Raw genomic sequence first — 19,931 nt, 5'->3', positions numbered from 1 at the left:
AGCGGCCATGGCTCACGGGCCCAGCCGCTCCGCGGCATGTGGGATCTTCCCGGACCGGGGCACGAACCCGTGTCCCCTGCATCGGCAGGCGGACTCTCAACTACTGTGCCACCAGGGAAGTTCCCCTAGCATAACTTTTAAGGTGCCTAAAAAAACAGCATCTGATCTGACACTGGGAAACCTTTGGGCCCAGCACCTATTATCCACATGTGTGACAAAGGGAGGCACCTTTCATGTTCCACTCCACTCCAGAGATGACACAGCTTTTAAACAATTTATATCCGTGTTGACTTTATTTTAAAGTAAGCATTTATTGTAAGGAAAATCAAATGAAGAAAAGGAGCCACCTGAATTTGCTCATAAACAGCCTTGGGATGAGTCTGGGGATAGAGTCTGTGGCCGGCCACATGTGTGCACGGGCACAGCACCCACGGCGCCTGTGTGATTACTGCTGTGTGTGGTTACTCCTTTAGTGCTCTCACTGCTGCCCTGGCAGACGCTGGCTGCCCTGATTTTTGTCCCAGGCCTGTGGCGGGAAGGGGACCCCTTACTCCCTGCTGCCTGGTTCTTCTGTTCTGCAACCAGAGCTGCTGAGTCATCCTCAAAAAAGATGGAGAATGAATCCTACCAAGGATTCATGCCACCCATGCTCTCCCAAGCCTTCCTCAGTGGTCATCAATCTTACTTTTTTCCCTTCATTTTTACCGAGTCCTTAAAACATTCCTCAGAGAGGTGGTGCCACTGACATACTCCTTTCTTATACCTCCAACTCTCCTCTCTTTGTCCCCTTGCTCTTGGGATGATCTCCTCCTATGCAGTGGGGTACATCCTTTTGTCTCTACCCTAACACATCCCTGTCCTGATACATCTCCTTCTCTTAGAGGAACACACGTTCCTTCTCTATAAGGCTGACCCCTCTTGTAGTACCCAGAACCTCATTCTTCCCACCTACTCTGGAACTTTTCTGACATGAAAAACCCACCCTTCTCCATTCCATACCCATGCCCCTCCTACTTCCTACTGGGGACCTACCATGGTTCAGATGAAATATGCTTCAACCTTCTCTAGGTAGCTTCCCAAGCCTTCCATACTTTGGTCCCATGTAACTACCACTACTTATTAGTGCAAATGTTTTATCCTCACCATATCCTTTCCACATGTCATGCTAACTCTGCCTTTGCCCTGATGTGTGTAAAAGATGAGAAGAGTGGAGAGGTAGGGGACTACCTCTTATTTACACTTCCTATGTGCCAGACATTGTACTAATGCTTTGCACACACTATTTCATCTAATCCTCATAGCAAATCTATGGATCGGAACTATTAGTATCTTCATTTTATAGATGAGGAAACTGAGGCATGAAACTTGCCAAAGTCATAAGCTAGAAAGTTCTCCAGCTGTGATTTAAACATGTGCTTTTTGCTTCACCCTCCTGCCTCCAATATACATTGTTGAGAGTGTTGATGGCAGGTATTTGTCAGTAATAGTTCCTCATTAAATATATTTTTAAAAAGCATCATTCTTGTTTGAAGAATACTTTAAAAAGCATAGGCAGCAGTAAAGCTAGAGTAGTTAGCGTAAATTTTCTTCCTCCCATCCAGGTTTCAATTCCTAGGTTCTTATTCTCCAGGCAACAAACTCCCTCTCTCCTTTTCTCAGTCTACAGCTTCTCTGCAGTGAAACTCTCCAGACAACAGTGGGTGAATTGGAAGGGGAACTGGCATAAGATCATTTCATAATTAAATGGTCATCTTCCACATTAGATTGGACAGAAAAGTGACTCAAAGATCATCGCTGGCTATAATTCTTCTGTATTGCTATTGGCACAGGCTAGCGATTTCTACCATAACCTACCTTGAAAGAAAATGGAACCAATCAAAATCATTTAAAATTTTTCTATTAAAAAACCCACTGTAAATACAAGGTTAGATTTGAATACTGTTAGAATCAATCAACAAACAAATATTTATAGGTTATCCACTGTGTGTTCTGAACTGGGCTGCAGTAGTACAGGATGTAATAGTAATAAAGTTCTCATGGAGTTTACCTATGGATTAGGGTGATAAGATATAAGACATTGGATGATAGAGCCAACAGTGCAAGATAAAATACAGTTAATGCCTAACTTATGGGGTATCAACTCTAAGTACAGAGAAACTCAGGGGAGATGGACATTAAAAAGGACTGAAATGGTCAACACAGGCTTGAGGTATGGTAGGAATTTGTAGTGGCAAAGGACAAGGGGAAGAAAGGTATTAAAGACAGCGGGCACAACATGGGAAAACAAGTATCAATATTATGGAGGCAGTGAAGAGACCAACTTCTCAAAATTTATGTAAGTGCTAGAGAACAAGGGAAAATAAAGTTGAGAGGCAAAGAGCAGTCAAGGCAAAGAGGCTAGATTTCATGTCAAAAGGCATAGGATCAGGTAATAGCAAGTGTTGATAAGAATGTAGAGAAATTGGAGTCTTACATACACTGCTGGTGGAGATGTAAAATGGTGCAGTCATTTCTGAAAATAGTCTGGCATTTTCTCAAAAAGTTAAACATAGAGTTTCCACTCAACTCAGCAATTCCACCCTTATGTATATACCCAAGAAAAATGAAAACATAAGTCCACACAACAACTGTACATGAATGTTCATAGCAGCATCATTCATAATATCCAAAAAGTGGAAACGACTTAAAAGCCCATCAATTGGATGAATGGATAAACAAAATGTGTCATACAATGGGACACTATTCAGCCATAAAAAGAAATGAAGTACTGATACATTCTACAACACAGATGAGCCTTGAAAATATGCTAAATGACAGAAGCCAGTCACAAAAGACCACATACTTTATGATTCCATTTATATGAAATGTCCAGAAATGTCCAAATATATAGATACTGAAAGTAGATTTGTAGTTATTTAAGAATTGGGTCATACCAGTCAGAATGGCCATCATCAAAAAATCTACAAACAATAAATGCTGGAGAGGGTGTGGAGAAAAGGGAACACTCCTGCACTGTTGGTGGGAATGTAAATCAATACAGCCACTATGGAGAACAGTATGGAGGTTCCTGAAATAACTAAAAATAGAACTACCATATGACCCAGCAATCCCACTATTGGGCATATACCCAGAAAAAACCATAATTCAAAAAGGCACATGCACCCCAATGTTCATTGCAGCACTACTTACAATAGCCAGGTCATGGAAGCACCCTCAATGCCCATCGACAGATGAATGGATAAAGAAGATGTGGTACATATATACAATGGAATATTACTCAGCCATAAAAAGGAATGAAATTGGGTCATTTGTAGAGATGTGGATGGACCTAGAGACTGTCATACAGAGTGAAGTAAGTCAGAAAGAGAAAAACAAACATCGTATATTAACACATTATATGTGAAATCTAGACAAATGGTATAGATGATCTTATTTGCAAAGCAGAAATAGAGACACAGACGTAGAGAACAAACATATGGATACCAAGGGGGAAAGGGGGGATGGGATGAACTGGGAGATTGGGATTGACATATATACACTACTATGTATAAAATAGGTAACTAATGAGAACCTACTGTATAGCACAGGGAACTCTGCTTGGTGCTCTGTGGTGACCTAAATGGGAAGGAAATCAAAAAAAGAGGGTATGTATGTATACATATAGCTGATTCACTTTGCTGTACAGTAGAAACTAAGACAACATTGTAAAGCAACTATACTCCAGCAAAAATTAATAAAAAAAACCTGATGAATGGATAAAGAAGATATAGTATACACACACAATGGAATACTACACAGCCATAAAAAGAACAAAATGTTGCCATTTGCAGCAACGTGGATGGACTTGGAAGGCATTATGCTAAGTGAAATATGTCAGACAGAGAAAGACAAACACTTATGATATCACTTATATGTGGAATCTAAAATATACAACAAACTAGTGAATATAACAAAAGGAAACAGATTCACAGATATGGAGAACTAGTGGTTACCAGTGGGGAGAGGGAAGGGGGCAGTGGCAGTATAGGGGTAGGGGAGTTAGAGGTACCAACTATTAGCTATAAAATAAGCTACAAAGACATATTGTACAGCACAGGGAATATAGTCAATATTTTATAATAACTATACATGGGAATATAACCTTTAAAAATTGTGAATCACTGTGTTGTACAGAAGTAACTTAAATAATATTGTACAGCAACTATGCTTCAATTTAAAAAAATAAAATAAATTAAAAAAAGAATTGGGGGAATGAGGTGGTAAGGGGTGACAGCTTTGATATGGCGAAATGTCCTAAAATTGATTGTGGTTATGGCTGCACGACTCTGTGAATATACTAAAAACCATTGAATCATGCACTTTAATGAGTGAACTGTATATAGTATATGAATTATATCTCAGTAAAGCTGTTCCAAAAAAGAAAGTATAGAAAGGGATTTAAAATATACAAATATGACTTCATTGGTGGAGCTGACGTTCAGCTGCAGGTAGAGACCTTGATACCAAGGTGACCTCTAGGATACTTGGTGCTGAGAGTTTACTAATGAGACCTGGTAACTCTAGCCACAAATGGGACAGGAGATAAAGACAGGCAGAAGGTAAGAGTTAGTAGTGCAAACATCTCATCCAGAAAAGAAAGCACCCTGGAATCTTTGTGGCTAGAAAATTTATACCTACAGTTTATTAGACCAAGCTCCTCTAAAGCAGATGTTTTCTTATTCCTTTTTGTATTCCTAATGATTTGTAGAGGGCCTGAATTTTAATGGCTACTCAAACTATGTGTGTTAAAGGTTTTGGTTAATAGAGTAAACATTAAATCAACACTGTTAGGTTTGTCAAATGGTGCCCAGAATGAGGTTTTCACCAGTCTGAGGACAGACGAGAAAAACAAGGTCAACGTGAGATCTGTATTTGTTAAAGAGTAAATAGGAAGAAGGACCATAAAAATTAAGGCTTTTATATAATTGGTTGCAATTTAAACCTGTATAAAAAGCAGAATACTTACAATTATACTATGGGATTAAGGGCCAACACAGTTTCTCCTTTTGAGGTATAAATGTAACCTAAGTTCTTGGTTTCTGATTTAAAAAGAAAAATCAAACTTCTAGATTCAAACAAACAAGCAGGCAAACAAGCAAACAGGGAAATACTAGAATTTGCTTTAAAATGTGCTAGAAGATTTTATTTAAGTGTGATAGGATAGATACATCCTATCACACTTAAGTAAATTACAGTTTTCATAGGATAAAATAACTTTCTCTTCACGAAGGAAAAAGAGGCATCTTGGGTTTTTCTGAGGAAATATTTCCTTTGTGGTCTTTTTAGAAGGCTCGAGCTAAATATTATATTTTGCATGTCATGTTTTCGGTTATAGGCATAATTTAATTCTCAGTAACCATTCAAAACATAGAATAAACTGATTATAAAACCTCCACCACTTTCTTGAGGGAAAAGAGAGCTGGAATCACCATAGTGTAATAATGTTGGAGGAACAGCTGGGAGTTGCTTGAGGAGAAGGGTAAGTCCCAAACACAACTGTTCCATATAAGAATGTGACAGGAGGATGCCAGATGAAGGATGAAGAGAGCAACCAATACCTAAAATGTAGGACTGGAAGTCTCTTAATATAGAAAGAACCAGAATTATTCAATTAGCTATGATAAAGTAATTCAGACTAATTGCATGAGGGATGAGGCTTCCTTTTTTTTTTTTTATAAAAAAGGCCAAAATATTACTTAAAAAATTGTTTATTATGTATAGGCAATATCCTAAGTACTGTATGCATATTAGCTAACGTCATCCTCATAAAAACCTCATGAGTTTCAGATAGAGATATCTGTTCTTCAGGTGAGGCAAGTGAGGCCCAAGCACACAAAGTGACTGCTCAAGGCCATAAGGCTCTTATGTTAGGTAGTAACTGGGATTTGAATCCAGTCGGTCTGGCTCTAGAGTCCAAACTCTCAACCATTACACTATATACTTAGATTATACAGCCCATCTACTAGGTTGTCTATCTCTAGTTACAACAGGTTGAACAGTATAAAATTTAGGTTGAGAAGATAGACATATTTTAAAAATGGGATGGTAGAGACATATATAATGCTTGGGGCAACCCAAGAGGCAGTAATAGGAAAAGTGGTCCAAACTGAATGGCATTCAAATCCCCGTGCAAGCCCCCTTCCTTGGGGGCTTTCCATTGTTTTCCATTTTGAATCAGTTTTATTGAGGTACAGTTTACATAGGATAAAATGCACCCATTTTAAGAGTGTAGCTCTGAGTCTTGGCAAATGTTTTTGCCTGTGTAACCACTATTGTCACCCCAAAAGGTTCCCTAATGTCCCTTTCAAGTCAATCCTCACCCCATTTGCAGCCCTAGGCCACTGCTTGTTTTCTTTCTACCATTAGAGATAGAATATCATATAAATTGCACAGTACTGTTTGTACTTTTTTTTTTCAGTCCAGATTTTTTCACTCAGCATGATGTTTTTGTGATTTACCTGTGTTGTTGTGTGTAACTGCCTTTGCATTTGACATTTCCTTCAAGGAATAGATCCCTTTCACACATCTTATTCATCCTTAAAGGCCTATTCAGATGATATCTTTTACTTTCTTCTTTACTTCAAATCCTAACCCGCATAGTACTGTAGAGTTTCATCCTCACAGCAGGTATGCAAGCAAGATCACACGAATGTTGCATTTTTCTAGTCAACATTTGTACCTTGTCCACTAATAATCACTCATCTGTTTACTAAGTCATGTCTTTAAGTCATCTCTTTAGGCATCTTTAATATTTCTTTTGGCATGTTGACTTGCATGTTTTGCACTCGAGCACCTAATTTTCTGCATCATACCTTGCATAACAGGGAAGGTGGAAATGGGAACAATTTCACCCTTAAAAGTAATGATAGGGAATCTTTAAATTGATAACCACTGAACCACAAAAAAGCAACATAAGCTAAAAAATAATTTAGATATTTCCTCCAGAGAAAACACTCTTCTTTTAGAATTTTACTTATTTTTATTTTTTTATTTTTGGCTGCACTGTGAGGCTTGTGGGATCTTAGTTCCCCAACCAGGGACTGAACCTGGGCCCTGGGCAGTGAAAGTGCAGAGTCCTAACCACTGGATCGCCAAGGAACTCCCTTTTATTTTTTTGCTTTTTTTTTGAGAATTTTAAAAGAAGGAACTAATAGTTCCATTAAAAAAGAAAATACACAATTTTGTCGATACTTGAGATTATAATTCTGTATAATACACTTCTAAGTTATTTTATTTGGGAAGAAATATGAGGAGAAAGAAAAAATAAATGAAGGGGAAGAGAAAAGAAAAAAGCTAAAAGAATGACTTAAACTTAGAATATAATATACAGACGGAGACTGACAGGCTCAAAAAGAAAACCAAACACCGAGAAAGACGTACTAAAAGAGGGACAGATGCGCGTAACACGCGTCACTTACGTGTTCGTGTATTATCTATTATGTGGTAATATTTCCATCTTGTGGCCTTTTAGGGTATTTCCTCTAAAGGGTTTTAAAGTCAAATTATTGCTCATTATAAGCATAAATGGGAATCATCTCTTGGTATGTACTCTAAAGGTCAATTGAATTAAGCCGAAGACTAGAAACTAGAATTTCCAGAGCTTACATATGGTATCACTTTTTAGTACAGAGGGAAAATGGGATGGAATGCACAAAGCACCCCATTCACATAGATAATGAGGGACAGTTCACAGAGATAAGGTGCCTACTGCTTCTTGGCCACTTCCTGTGCTATGTGTAGGGAAGTCCAGGACCAATTGCTTTCTCTAACCTCAGTCATATTTTCTTATCTCCCCTCCATCTCCTCTGGCTCTCACCTCAATTCATCCCCTTCCCCCAAACTTCCTGGTCAGATCAATTCCATTTGACTTCTGTTATCACCATGGTTCTTTCACCATGCATGCCTTTTTTTTGGAGGGGGGTCACGCTGCACAGCTTGTAGGATCATAGTTCCCCAACCAGGAATTGAACCTGGGCCCCAGCAGTGAAAGCGCCAAGTCCTAACCAGTGGACCACCAGGGAATTCCCATGCATGCCTATTTTTTGACTAGTGAGTGGTTGGTGTAAGGTGGGGGAAAGTAGGAAGCATGCCTTGTGCACAATTGTCCTGAGAGAAGGAAGCAGGTGGTTCCTTACCTACTTATTTACATGATGTTCCATTCAAATTTGATCATTAGGCATGTGACCCAGGCTCATCTAATCAGAGTCTAGAATACCCTGGCCAGAGTCATTTGATTCAAGCCTGCGTTATTGGGTAGAATAATTCTCTGCAAAGGACTCTATGTCATGTTATCAGGTCAAATCAACTAGATTGCTACTCATTCATTCCTTCATTCATTCACTTATTCTATGCGTATTCAGGTGTCAGGTGTTCTGGACACAGCGCTGAACAATACAGACATAGTTCCTGCTCGTATGAAGCTCAGAGTATTGCAGAGGAATCAGAGGGAAGCGAGAGCTGAGGAACCGTGTGAGGAGGGCTTGGGGTCTGTGTGGAGGTCAGGAGGGAATTGGGTGTTGTGTGCTCTTAAGTTACCTGTTGGTTGGTGTTACTTTAAAGGCTTATGACTTGACTGATAAATTTTAGGGGGAGAAAAGATCAACAAAAGAAGAAGATTGTGATTGGCCTTATTAAATCAGAAGTTTAGTTGATAAGAATCTATTTTGGTTAACTGAAGAGCTGTGGAAGATTAACTTGGGTATACATAAACGGGAAAAGTGAGGAAGAAAGCACGGTCAGCAAGCGTGTGTGGGTAGTATGATTTGAAAAGACTTCCAGGAGAAAGTGAATTTTGAAAAAGAGTTAAAAGCTCGTGGTGGACAATGATAGAGGAGACAAAACTTGATAGCTCTTCAGGTAAAACTACTGTGCCAAAAACTAATAAGTGCTTGTGGGGAGGTACCAGGCAGATTGGCTTATAAGAGAACTGAAAGAAGGTGGGGCTGGAATTCCAGGCTGAGATACTTGGATTAGATTGTATAGATTGTGTGAGTGATAGGTTTCCATGGAGGTGTTAGTAATGAGAGTGAAGAATTGTTGGTCCATCTCCTGATAGACAGAGACATGGCCAAGAGCTTAAATTCCAGAATGCCCACCCAACCGCCTGGGTTCCTAAGGCTTAAAGGAGACTTACAACAAGCACACAGGACACTTTGGGCAATGCCCACATGTTGCTCCTCCCCAGAGCTCTGACCCTATTTTCCTGTCTGTCTCCTCTCCTGGATGAATTGTGCCAGACTGTGTGTGAGCCAGGAGGACACGAATTTACCTGTCTGAGGGTCAGCTGAGGTGTCTGTGTAGTGGCTTTTTATTTTGGCCACTTTGCTACTCTTTCCTCCTCCTTTCGGTAAGAGCATTCTGATTGCCCTTTGGGGATCCAACCCCCCCTCTTACTCTCAGTCTAAGTAGTTTGGGAGAACGCCACTCCTAGCTTCAGGGATGGACTTGTGATCTTAGGCTGTCTAATCAACGTGGTTTCTGGGACTTTTCCAAGAAATCCTGGGAAGTAAGGAGAGTCTGGCAGTAAGGATTTTATGAGCCTGAAGCTGCTGCAGAGGCTGAAAACTGCTAAGCCCAAGGAAAAGGAACAAAGAGATGAAGATGAGAGCATCTAGTTGTACCTGGAGTATTTCTGAGATTTTTCAGTATTGTGAGCTAATAATATTCCTTCTTTTGTTTAAGCCAGTTTGGTCTGAATTTTCTATTGCATGCAGCTGAGAGTCCCACCCTTGACTATAGCCTAATTCCCGGCTTTTTTTCTCATATGCCCATGTTTTGACCTTGGCCATCTGGATTTTACTTCCTTGTCTGGGAGAGGAGTCCCTGAAGAGCAGAACTGTCAAACTACCTACTGGAAGCCTCTTTTCCCTTCAATCCCACCCTGGGATTTTTCTTTAGGCTTTTTTCCCCCCATAGGCTTTTCAAGAGGAAGAAGAAGAAGGAGAGGGAGACATGGAAGGGAAGAGAGAAAGACACTAGTATTTACTAAAAGACTGTCCCTTTATTCCTCTTTCTTAAAACTCCACTCCATAGCATCATGGCTCCTGAAGTCGTTTTGGTCTTTGACCTTCATTAGAGCACCCTTTCTTTGCCAGGCAGTGTGTGGGGTGCAATGCGAGGAAGGAAACTTTCAGTCCCTCATAAAGGTTAGAAACTTTAGCCAACAATGATGCCTGAGTGAGACGTCCCACGCACGAGAAGGGCTAAGAACTTGTAGGTCCTTTTGGCTCATTCTACCCGCCTAGGCCGTCACTCCTCATCCCATGAGAATCTCTAAAGTGGCTGACATAGGATGTACGTTCTTTGTTTCTTGGCATCTTTTCCCAAGGGTTTGTGGTGGTTGGGTTCTGTATGCAAAGCTGGTTTCATTATCATCTTTTACTCAGTTGATTGATTAATTTGAGGCATATTGAAATCCTACTTAAAATAATCACCACCTGTTTAAGAGTTTGAAAATTTACAAATTGCTTTTACATATATCATCTTATTTCCTCTTCAAAAGAAAATTGGTTGGAAAGTAGGCTGGGTATTAGGGTGATTTTACAGATGAGGAGACTGACTTGAGCAGAGCTGTGTCTTTCCTGAGATGATGCAGCCAGTAAGTGGGGGGGCCATAGCTGAAGCTGGAGGCTGAGTCATTCAACCCATATTCAGGGATTCACACCCTCCCCTCATGCCCCACCCCTCATCATGCACTCTCTGATAGCTCAGTCTGGGACTGAGGAAAATACAAAAGGAGCGTAAAACACGGTCTTATTGAAAAATCAAGGTACATATGCAAGACATGAACAGCTCCATGGGATATAAATTGGGCCAGACTTTTATCTTCAGAAGCTCTATGAAATAAAAAAGATTATGATGTCTCTCCTTCATATAATTGAAGAATACAAAACAAGTCTAAACTAAAGTGTAGGGATTCCACTTATGTTTTTTGTCTCTCACTGTTGTGGCCTCTCCCATTGCAGAGCACAGGCTCCGGACGCACAGGCTCAGCGGCCATGGCTCACGGGCCCAGCCGCTCTGCGACACGTGGGATCTTCCCGGACCGGGGCACAAACCCACGTCCCCTGCATTGGCAGGTGGACTCGCAACCACTGCGTCACCAGGGAAGCCCAATCCACTTAAGTTTTGATTATTTTTTATGACAACTACTTCAGTGCTTCTTTTTGAAATATCCAATATCCTTTTAAGAAGAGTTTTTTCTGTGCCCTTGATTTGCTTGTGTCCTAAGCTTAGTTGATTTATGGGGGGGTCCAGCACATTATATTTTGAGTAATATAATGGCAAAAGTGGTGGCTAAACATAGTGACACTAGTTTTATGGTTTTATGCCCCTTGGTATATGGAATATAATAGGTACTCAAGAAATACTTGTTAAGTACAAGGGAACGATATATTTAATTTAAGCACTATAAAAACACTCCACTCAGTACTAAATCTGTCCCAGGATATTTAAAAACATTTAGGGACCATACTCCTGATATTTTGAACCACTAGACTAAAGAATAGTTGAGCTCAAGGGTTCAAACAGATAATCAAATTAAATTACTATCAATTTTGCAGAAGTCAGTTGCTCAGATGTTTGAAAAGGCAAGTCGAATCCCAGGCTACATCTAGTGACCTCATTTAGATATTGGCTTTTTGAGGTAACCACTTTAATCTGTCTTGCTTGGATCAGTCTAACTCTGCTTTATTACACAGTGAACTTCTATCTAAGTGAAGGATGTACCTGCCAAGCTTCAACCTTCTTGATATCTGCACAGGAACCGTTGGTGAAGAGCCCTCTCCCAGGTATGCAGGTGTATATATCTTGCAGGGCATGAGCAATGGAGTAGACGGCTAAGTAGACATTGTAGGATATCCGTAAATGTGTATAATCCATGTAAGGGGTCTCGACACTACTGATGTTCTCATCCCCTGTACAGAGAGGTCGGAAGGCGGTGGAGCTGTTGCTTATCCTGCCACCACCTTCTTCGTGACCTCTCAGGAAGGTGTCCATGGGTAATGGTCCTTTAGCACCTTCTTGGAGGTGGCAGTTAAATGTTTCTTCCCAAAACTCCTTAGCAAAACCGTTGTGGACAGACTTCCTGGGATGGACTTTCTGCAGGAATTCCCGGAAACCTGGGATCTGCCCCGCCTTCAAAGCGAATCCAATGGTGCCTCCGACCACATGGAAGTACTCAGGCATGGCGATCAAGGAAGAGCTGGCCCAGGCCTCGCTGGCCAGCCAGATCCTACCCGTGATATTTCGCCGGACGATTTCCTTGATGAGGGGTTCCAGGTCTGGGCCACTGGAGAAGACGACGATGACTTTGGCTGTGGAATTCTGTATCACCTCCACCACTTGCTGGATCTCTTCCTCATCAGAGTACTGGGAGATGAGTTCGCTGAAGTCGATGCAGATGTCCCTCTCCTCAGCTTCCTCTCGGAACTTCTCGATCCCTGGCCGACCATAGTCGTCATCAGCGGCAATTGTGCCCACCCAGTTCCAGCGGAAGTACTCGATGATGTCAGCCATGGCGGTGGCCTGGTGTTCATCATTGGGGATGGTACGCAGGAAGGACTTGAACTGATTTTTGTTGCTGAGGAGTCTGCTGGAAGAGGCATAGCTGACCTGGAAAGAACACAGAATGAGTGAGTGATTGAGGTGCCAGGTGAGCCTCCAGACTGTGTGGAGGAGGCTTTTTGAACATTCACTGATCTAATATATCAAATGCTGGTCACTGCAGACAGGATGAAGGAGTGAAGACAACCAGAATCTATTCCTCTCCAGTGTGAGCACTCAAGCATCTGTCAGTCTATCAAGGAGCATTCTAATTCCCAGCAGGTGATCCTTCACAATGCTACCTTCAAAAATGGGTCTGATCATAAAGTCAACCCAACAACAATAGGATCTACTTAACCTTTATGCACTGTTCCATAGTTTCTCCTAACTTCCTCTGTGCTGCCTCATTGGCTACAATATATCCGTGTACATATCTTCTGCCTGTGAGGTCCAGGTTCTCATTTGAACATTTTAGCTTCCCCTTTACTATAATGAACACTTTGTCCATGACTTCTGGAAGGAATCAGGTTCCCTTTGGGTTATGAACCTAAGGCTCTTTAGAGAGGCCTCTGGGGTTCCCCTTTCTTATTCTGCCTAGTTTATCTCTTCCAGTCTCCAGCTATTCCCTCTCTCCCCTCCCCTATCTCCCCACCTCCTCCACGCCAGAAGTACTTTATGACAATTGCAGTCATTTCTAAGAACGGTTTATTATTTAGGCTCAATTAGCCATTTAGGTTCATTAGGCTCAATTCCCCTTCATCACAATCATGATGATGTACATCATTAAATATAGTCAGAAAAACATCCTTTCCTCTCCTGGCTTCTCAGTGAGTTAAACCACCACCTGCAGCCCTTTCCTCTGTGCAATTTCAAGTGGTGGTCGAGGCCTCTTGACAGGCTTTTGTTGTGGGTCTCCAAAACCTAAAGAGGCTGAAAAGGAACCCTGGAGAAGCTGCCTTGATGTGTTTCCACTTTCTAGGACATAGCCAATACTATATTTGAGCATGGATGTGGGTCACCAAGGGTAGAAAGCCTTACCTTTTGTGGTAAAAGATTCTTGCCTGAAGAAGTATCCAAATATCATGTAAAGCATTCGTTGGTGCAGAGCTTCCCAATTTCTTTTCAAGTGGTGGCAAACATAGAAGGTGGGGTGAATGGAGGAGGCTGACCAGCCCTGGTGGGTGTGTTCTGACCACCCTAGACCCCACCCACCATCCCAGACCTGGAGAGGGTCAGTATCTCAGCCTATCTGCAGCACTCCTGTGTGTCTTGGCTCACCAGTTAGGAAGTTCCAAGTTATTGAACCATTTCTTCTGAAGGACAAAGTATTTTTATTTTAACTTGAGGTTTATTCATATTTCATCCCTGCATTCTTTCAGCATTTTTGCCATTAGCAGTCTTGTCTTTCAACACTTTTTTTTTGAATTTTATTCATTTTTTTATACAGCAGGTTCTTATTAGTTATCCATTTTATACATATTAGTGTATACATGTCAATCCCAATCTCCCAATTCATCACACCACTACCACCCCCCGCCACTTTCCCCCCTTGGTGTCCATACATTTGTTCCCTATGAAGGACAAAACCTTTTTACACTGAATGGAAGGAACGTTTAATATCTCTTGTTCTCCAGTTTTCTAGAGAGATTTAAAACTTCTTAAGAATACCATGTTGAAGAAATTTGGGGGAATGCCTTTTTAATATTTTTCACTGATTGAAACAATTAGTTTTCAATGTTCAGTGCTTTAAAATGAATTCTTTCTATATATTTCTTCTTATTAATGAATAGTTTCTACAACAAAAACATAAAAGACATTGATACATGAAAGACCTGGTCCAACTTTGCTAATGAGCAGGCATTATTTTTCTGACAAGAGCTTTGATTTTGAGAGTTATCATATGAAAGTGATTTTTTTCCTTTTATTAAAATAAGCTCCTTCTTGCTCTACTGTGACACCTCATGAGGCAGGTAGTTAGATTAAGTAATTGTTGAGATGTTATTGTTTTTAGAGAGCTCTATTTGCAGACCCAAACAACAGGCTTCTTGATCAGGTTTTTGCAAATGAAAAGTCTCCTCAGGCCTTTTGTAAATTCACTCAGTATTGCTTACTTCTTGATACTTTTTTGAAAAATGGGCCAAAAAGAGTTTTAAAGATATAAAAATTACAAATAAACACATCCTCCATGGATATGTTTCTCTTAAAGAATGCATTTATAATATTTGTCCACTTTTTAAAAGGAAAACTATAAAAGTGGGGATAAATACCAATTCATTACCCACTCCCCCCAAAAAAAACCCCTTAAAAACACACAAAATTTTTTTATTGTAAGAGGGGAGAGTTTCATGAATGATTCAGAAAACTTCTAACCACAACTTGTTCTAGCTGGTCTGCTTGTTCCAGCCACTTGGTGGCGTGAGTGGCATGAGAAGTTCAACTGGGGCCTCTGCCTTCACCCAACAGGGCGTGGTTCCCAGCTCTGCTGCACATTAGACTCATCTAGGGAGCTTTCAGAACTCCTGACGCCCAGGCTGCATCTCATAGCAGTTAAACCAGGATCTCTGGGGGGTGAGTCCCAGGCATCAGTATTTTTAAAGCTCTTGAAGTGATTCCAACAGGCAGCCATGACAGAGAACCACTGCTGCGGATACACTTACATTGGTTTGACTGATAATCATTATAGTCTTCTCAGCACTTTTATAATTCAAGTTCAACTTAACCTTATATTTCATCCAAACCACAATGAATTAAAACCTTCCCCTTCGTGTTCTTTATTTACTTGATGGCAATTACATCTTATGTCTGTTGGCTATGACAACCTGCTTTAACTGTGTATTTAAAATACTACTATGCAATATGCCAAATATAAAGATGCATATTTGCATCTTGCCCAACACATTTACTCTTGTGGGCTTTGTCAGATCATTTTGGCACAAAGATTATAGAGCCAGGGTTTCCCCATGGGAAACACCTTTAATTCCCTGAAGTAAGGATTCGGGAAATGATGACAAGACTTTTTCAGTTGCCACGTGTATAAAAAGGGATAATGGCTATCACCAAGGAAACAGAGACCTCCCAGCATAGAAATGTGAATTTATCAAAGGTAGTCTTAAAAATTTTAAATACTAGACACTGAAGAAAATAATTTAAAGTGTGATATATAATTAAATTAAAAATGGATATATGAGATGCAACACAATTGAGCTGATTCTCCCACCCATGGACATTTAGGTTGTTTCCAATTTTTCACTATTATAAAATGATGTCACAGCCCTATAAATATTAATATGAAAAAAAGGTTTGCTCTATAGTGTCAATGGGAAAAAAATCAGGTTATAAGATGGCATTTAGAGTTTGCTGTCTTTTTTTGGTGAAAAACATATGCAACTTTGAACAAATGTTTATTAAAGCACTTATTTCAGTGAATTGTTAGTATCTGAAAATGCAGACGTCTATTTCCCTGTCTAGGCTGAGTTCCTGCAGGGTGGAAACTGCTTATTCATATACACTCTACAAGTATTTGTTGAATGAAATAGAATATTTTCCTTTTCTAGAATGTGCAAGATAATGATTAAGTTCCGATTTTGTGAGAAAATATGCTCTGCTTTCCTCCGAGCTAAACTTTCAACCAGAGGAGAGAGAGGCAGAGACTTTTAAGGGACTAGGGTTTGGGGCAGATATTTTGGGTTTGAAAGGTGGGATTTACATCATTTGGTCTCATTCCTTTTAGTAAAGGCAGAAGAACGGCCATTTACTGATGGAATGGAGTGGAAAATAAATAACTGAACCCTTTGGAATAAAAGACAAAGTTTTATACAAGGTATGTTTAAAAGAATTTTGGAATTGTGAAGGCTCAGTTGACATTGTTGACTCTGGGGTCTCAAAAATCCCCAGTGGTCACGATACAGATAATTAAAAGATCTTTTGTGCCAAAGTAAAGCCAGAGAAGGGAAAATAGCAAACTGTATGGACACTGGGTGTGGCATCCTCCCAGCCTGCTTTCCTGGCCCCTGCCCACATCGCCCCATCTGAGATGGCACGGGTACCTGGGGGATGTAGAAGAGCCCCAGCAGGTTTGCCACCGCTGTGGAGATGCCTGAGCCAGTTGCTCCCACCACCGCGATAGTAGAGGGGATGTGCTCTGAGCAGTTGCAGAACTCATCAAGGTTCAAAGAATCGATTTTGTTCTGGGCCACAAAACTCAGGGTGGCTTCCAGGGCTTTAGAAACAGTGTTGCAAGTGTCGAATATCCTGTATCCCAGGGTCATGTTGGGAAGAAGGGCTGGGCTGCTGTTTATTTCCTCTATGGCAAATATCATAGCTTGTAGCCAGCGAAATCCTCGGAAATTATACCTGGAAGAAAGAAATGGAAGAAAGCAAGAGGCTTTCTGGTCAACTTCTTTAGAGTACAGACTGGGCAAAGCTGGTCTGAGCCTCGTTCCATTACTCTGGTTTCATGACGTTGTGTTTTTTGAGACTCAAAGTCCTCTCTGTAAAATGGGGATAACACCTACTTCAGAGGGTGGCTGTGAGCATGAGATAATTATGCACAATTCTCAGCATGGTGCCTCACACAGAGTTAGGGACTAATAATAACAAGGATTGTGGTTAGTAATAGAATGAATCATTTGTATCTGCCTTATCCAACAAAGAATTTGAAATAACTGATATGAGGTACTTTAGTAAAAGTAATACAGAGATTAAAAAAAAACAAAAAAGGACCAGGGAAAATATAAATAGATTAGGATTTGAATACATAAGAAGCTAAAAATAACTTCAGATTTGCAGAGTCACAAATTTAAACTGACATTCCTGGAGGTAGAAGAGGAAAGGGAAATGAGTGATATCTTCATAAACAAACAAGCAAACAAATATTATGCATAGGAAGGCTATTCACAAACAGTGGTCACTTCTGGGTGGTAGAATGATGAGTTTTAAAATTGTGTGCTTTTGTCTTTATACTTTCTATTTTAAAAAATAAGCATGCATTGCTTTTCAAAGAACATTATTTTAAATAAAAATCAAGCAAATTAACAAAGAGAAACAGGGTCAGTGACATAGTTTTCACTCTTCCAGGACACAGCACATAGTGAGAGCTTGATAAATGTTCTGAATCAGTGTATCAGCCCCCAGAGAAGAAAAGCTAACAAGTCTGCAGGCTCTCTCTTTGTATCGTGGGTTTCCTGACTTGAACTCAAAGGCAGGGGGAAAGAAATACAAGCTGTTATACTTCACTGTATCAGTTAGGTTCCTAAATGTCCTGGTCTAACTTTTAATGTGACATTTTCTCTTAGTCATTTTCTTCATGTTTCCTTCATTTATTTATTTTTTTTAAACCTGCAAAGTTATGAAGATCTATTACTGAATTTTTCATTACCTAAAACATCTATGCTGCTAAACTGATTTTCCTATCTTTCTTTAATACAATATATATATATATATATATATATATATATAATTTCAGAACAAGCTCTTGCTTGATCTCAGGTATGTATGTGGCACCTGCACAACTCTGTCCAGCGAGGGAACAACAAAAAGGATATTTGTCCACATGGGTTAAGTGAAGGATATAAACAGCATCAGTGAAATTCTACACTTAGTTTTTCTGCACTCATAAAAAAATGTGAAAATGTTATCTAATTTGTGAGCCCTCATTAGAACACGAGCAGAAATCCAGTTTTGTTGGAACGATTCTAGTTTTCATTTTCATTTTCTAGCTATCAGGAAGACCAAGGGAAAGTGCTGGATCCCTTCTGGAAGTTGCAAATCTCAAGAGAAAGTGCTCTTCTCTCTTACAAGATGGGTCAAGACTTGAGGTGCAGTAATGGTCTCTGATGTCCAGATTAAGGCAGGTGATATACAGCCCTCTGTACTCTGCAGAAGTCAGATACTATTTGAAGGAATCGTACCTAGTGTTAGACGCCATATTCTAAGAGTCATGATAAATTAGGGAACATCAGAGAGAGGGCATCCAGAATGGTGAGGGTCTGAAAATCATGTCATGAAACAATTATTTAGAAAACTATTTGGTCTGGAAAAGAAATGATTCAAGGGGGCATGTTAGCTGTCTTCAAATGGCCGAAGAGAGAGTCCAGTGAGAGAGTTAAGATGGATTCTGTGTTTCTCTATCTATGTAGATGGATTCTGTGTTAGCAGGGGAATTTCAGCTTTCTATAAGAATTCTAATGGGAGTGATTCCAAATGCTACGGGCTGCATTTTGAAGACGCCCAGGTCATGCCAGCCACTGAAGTTTCTTTCAGCTTTAAAATCCTTAAAAAAAATAAGAGTGAGGCAGCCAACACTCAGGTATTATGACCACTGGGGCACTTAAGGTCATTAGGAGATTTTACTACTCAGGTTTGCAAAACCTACAATAAATTTCTTTCTAGGTACTTGGTCTTCCATTAAGTAACACAGCCTCCAGGTGAACAATGATGACTGAGTTACCAAGTGACCAAGCACGGCTCCAACAGGCCATGGATTTTTCTATTCAGTATCTTTGACATTTTATTTTTGGAAAAATTTCTTTTAAAAAAATGAGGGGGGGGGTAATAATAAGCTTCAGCATGGTTACCAATCACCATTTTTGAAAAGAGAGAACCAACTTTGCAAAAATTATTTTGTGTTTGGTACCGCTTTTCTCCAACCACCAGGAGGAGAAAAGACTCTCCAAGGTGGCTCCTGACCTTACCTGATACATTCCACAGACTCCGGCCTCGACTTTAGATCTTGATCTTTGGCTGCTACTCCAAAATGAATAGGAAAGAGCCCCCCGAGGATAATGTCCCCTTTCTTCTGGGCTCGCTGGTCAGGCCCATAGGCAGAAGTACACCAGGTAAAAGCCAAGAAGATCCAACAGCAGCTATAAAATGCCATAGTTCTGCTTTCTCTCCAGGGGGAGGGACAAGGGTGCTGGTGGTCTGGGGGCCCCTGAGAACTTTCCCCCTTGGTGTGACTTACTCCCTGCGGTGGAGGCACATGTCTACAGAATTAGTAACAGAACGGAACCGTGGTGTTTGAATTTCCACTTCTGCCCTCTCCATTGCAGACTAGTGAGGCGGGTGTTTCTTGAGTCTTCAGAAGCCACATCATGCAGAGACCGCCTGTAGTACTTTCTAAAAACAAAAGAGAAACAAAATGAATTCAGCTAAGCCTAAATCCCATGTTGTTATGATGACTGAAACAGAAGTGGCTCAGAATTTCCATTTAGGGAGGCTGAGGGGTAGCAGGTGGGGAGGGCATGGCTTTGAGCCTCATTTTTATAGCACTTCACATAAGATACAGAACATTTCAATTGCCCATATCAGAGAAGGACCATGTTCATTTTAAAGAGGCCATTGATAAGCTG

At 40.4% G+C, this 19,931-nt stretch overlaps 1 protein-coding gene across 3 annotated transcripts in view; it reads right to left on the bottom strand.

Moving 5' to 3' along the window:
- The window catches only part of CASR (calcium sensing receptor), an 80,455-nt gene that overhangs the window by 10,327 nt on the left and 50,197 nt on the right, over positions 1–19,931 (bottom strand). For all 3 annotated transcript variants that reach the window (XM_029214263.1, XM_029214264.1, XM_029214262.1), the window contains 3 exons: positions 19,275–19,698; positions 16,629–16,935; positions 11,767–12,651 (listed from right to left, as the gene is read on the bottom strand). In XM_029214263.1, the coding sequence (XP_029070096.1) occupies positions 11,767–12,651; positions 16,629–16,935; positions 19,275–19,459 (1,377 nt within the window). In that variant the 5' untranslated portion in view covers positions 19,460–19,698. The remainder of the gene's footprint in view (positions 1–11,766; positions 12,652–16,628; positions 16,936–19,274; positions 19,699–19,931) is intronic.

The sequence above is a fragment of the Monodon monoceros genome, unplaced genomic scaffold, assembly GCF_005190385.1.
Source record: "Monodon monoceros isolate NGI ecotype Baffin Bay Population unplaced genomic scaffold, NGI_Narwhal_1 Super_Scaffold_11, whole genome shotgun sequence".
In the NCBI taxonomy this organism is placed as follows: Eukaryota; Metazoa; Chordata; class Mammalia; order Artiodactyla; family Monodontidae; genus Monodon; species Monodon monoceros.
Note: the sequence above shows the minus strand (reverse complement) of the source record. Positions and strands in the feature narration are given on the sequence as shown.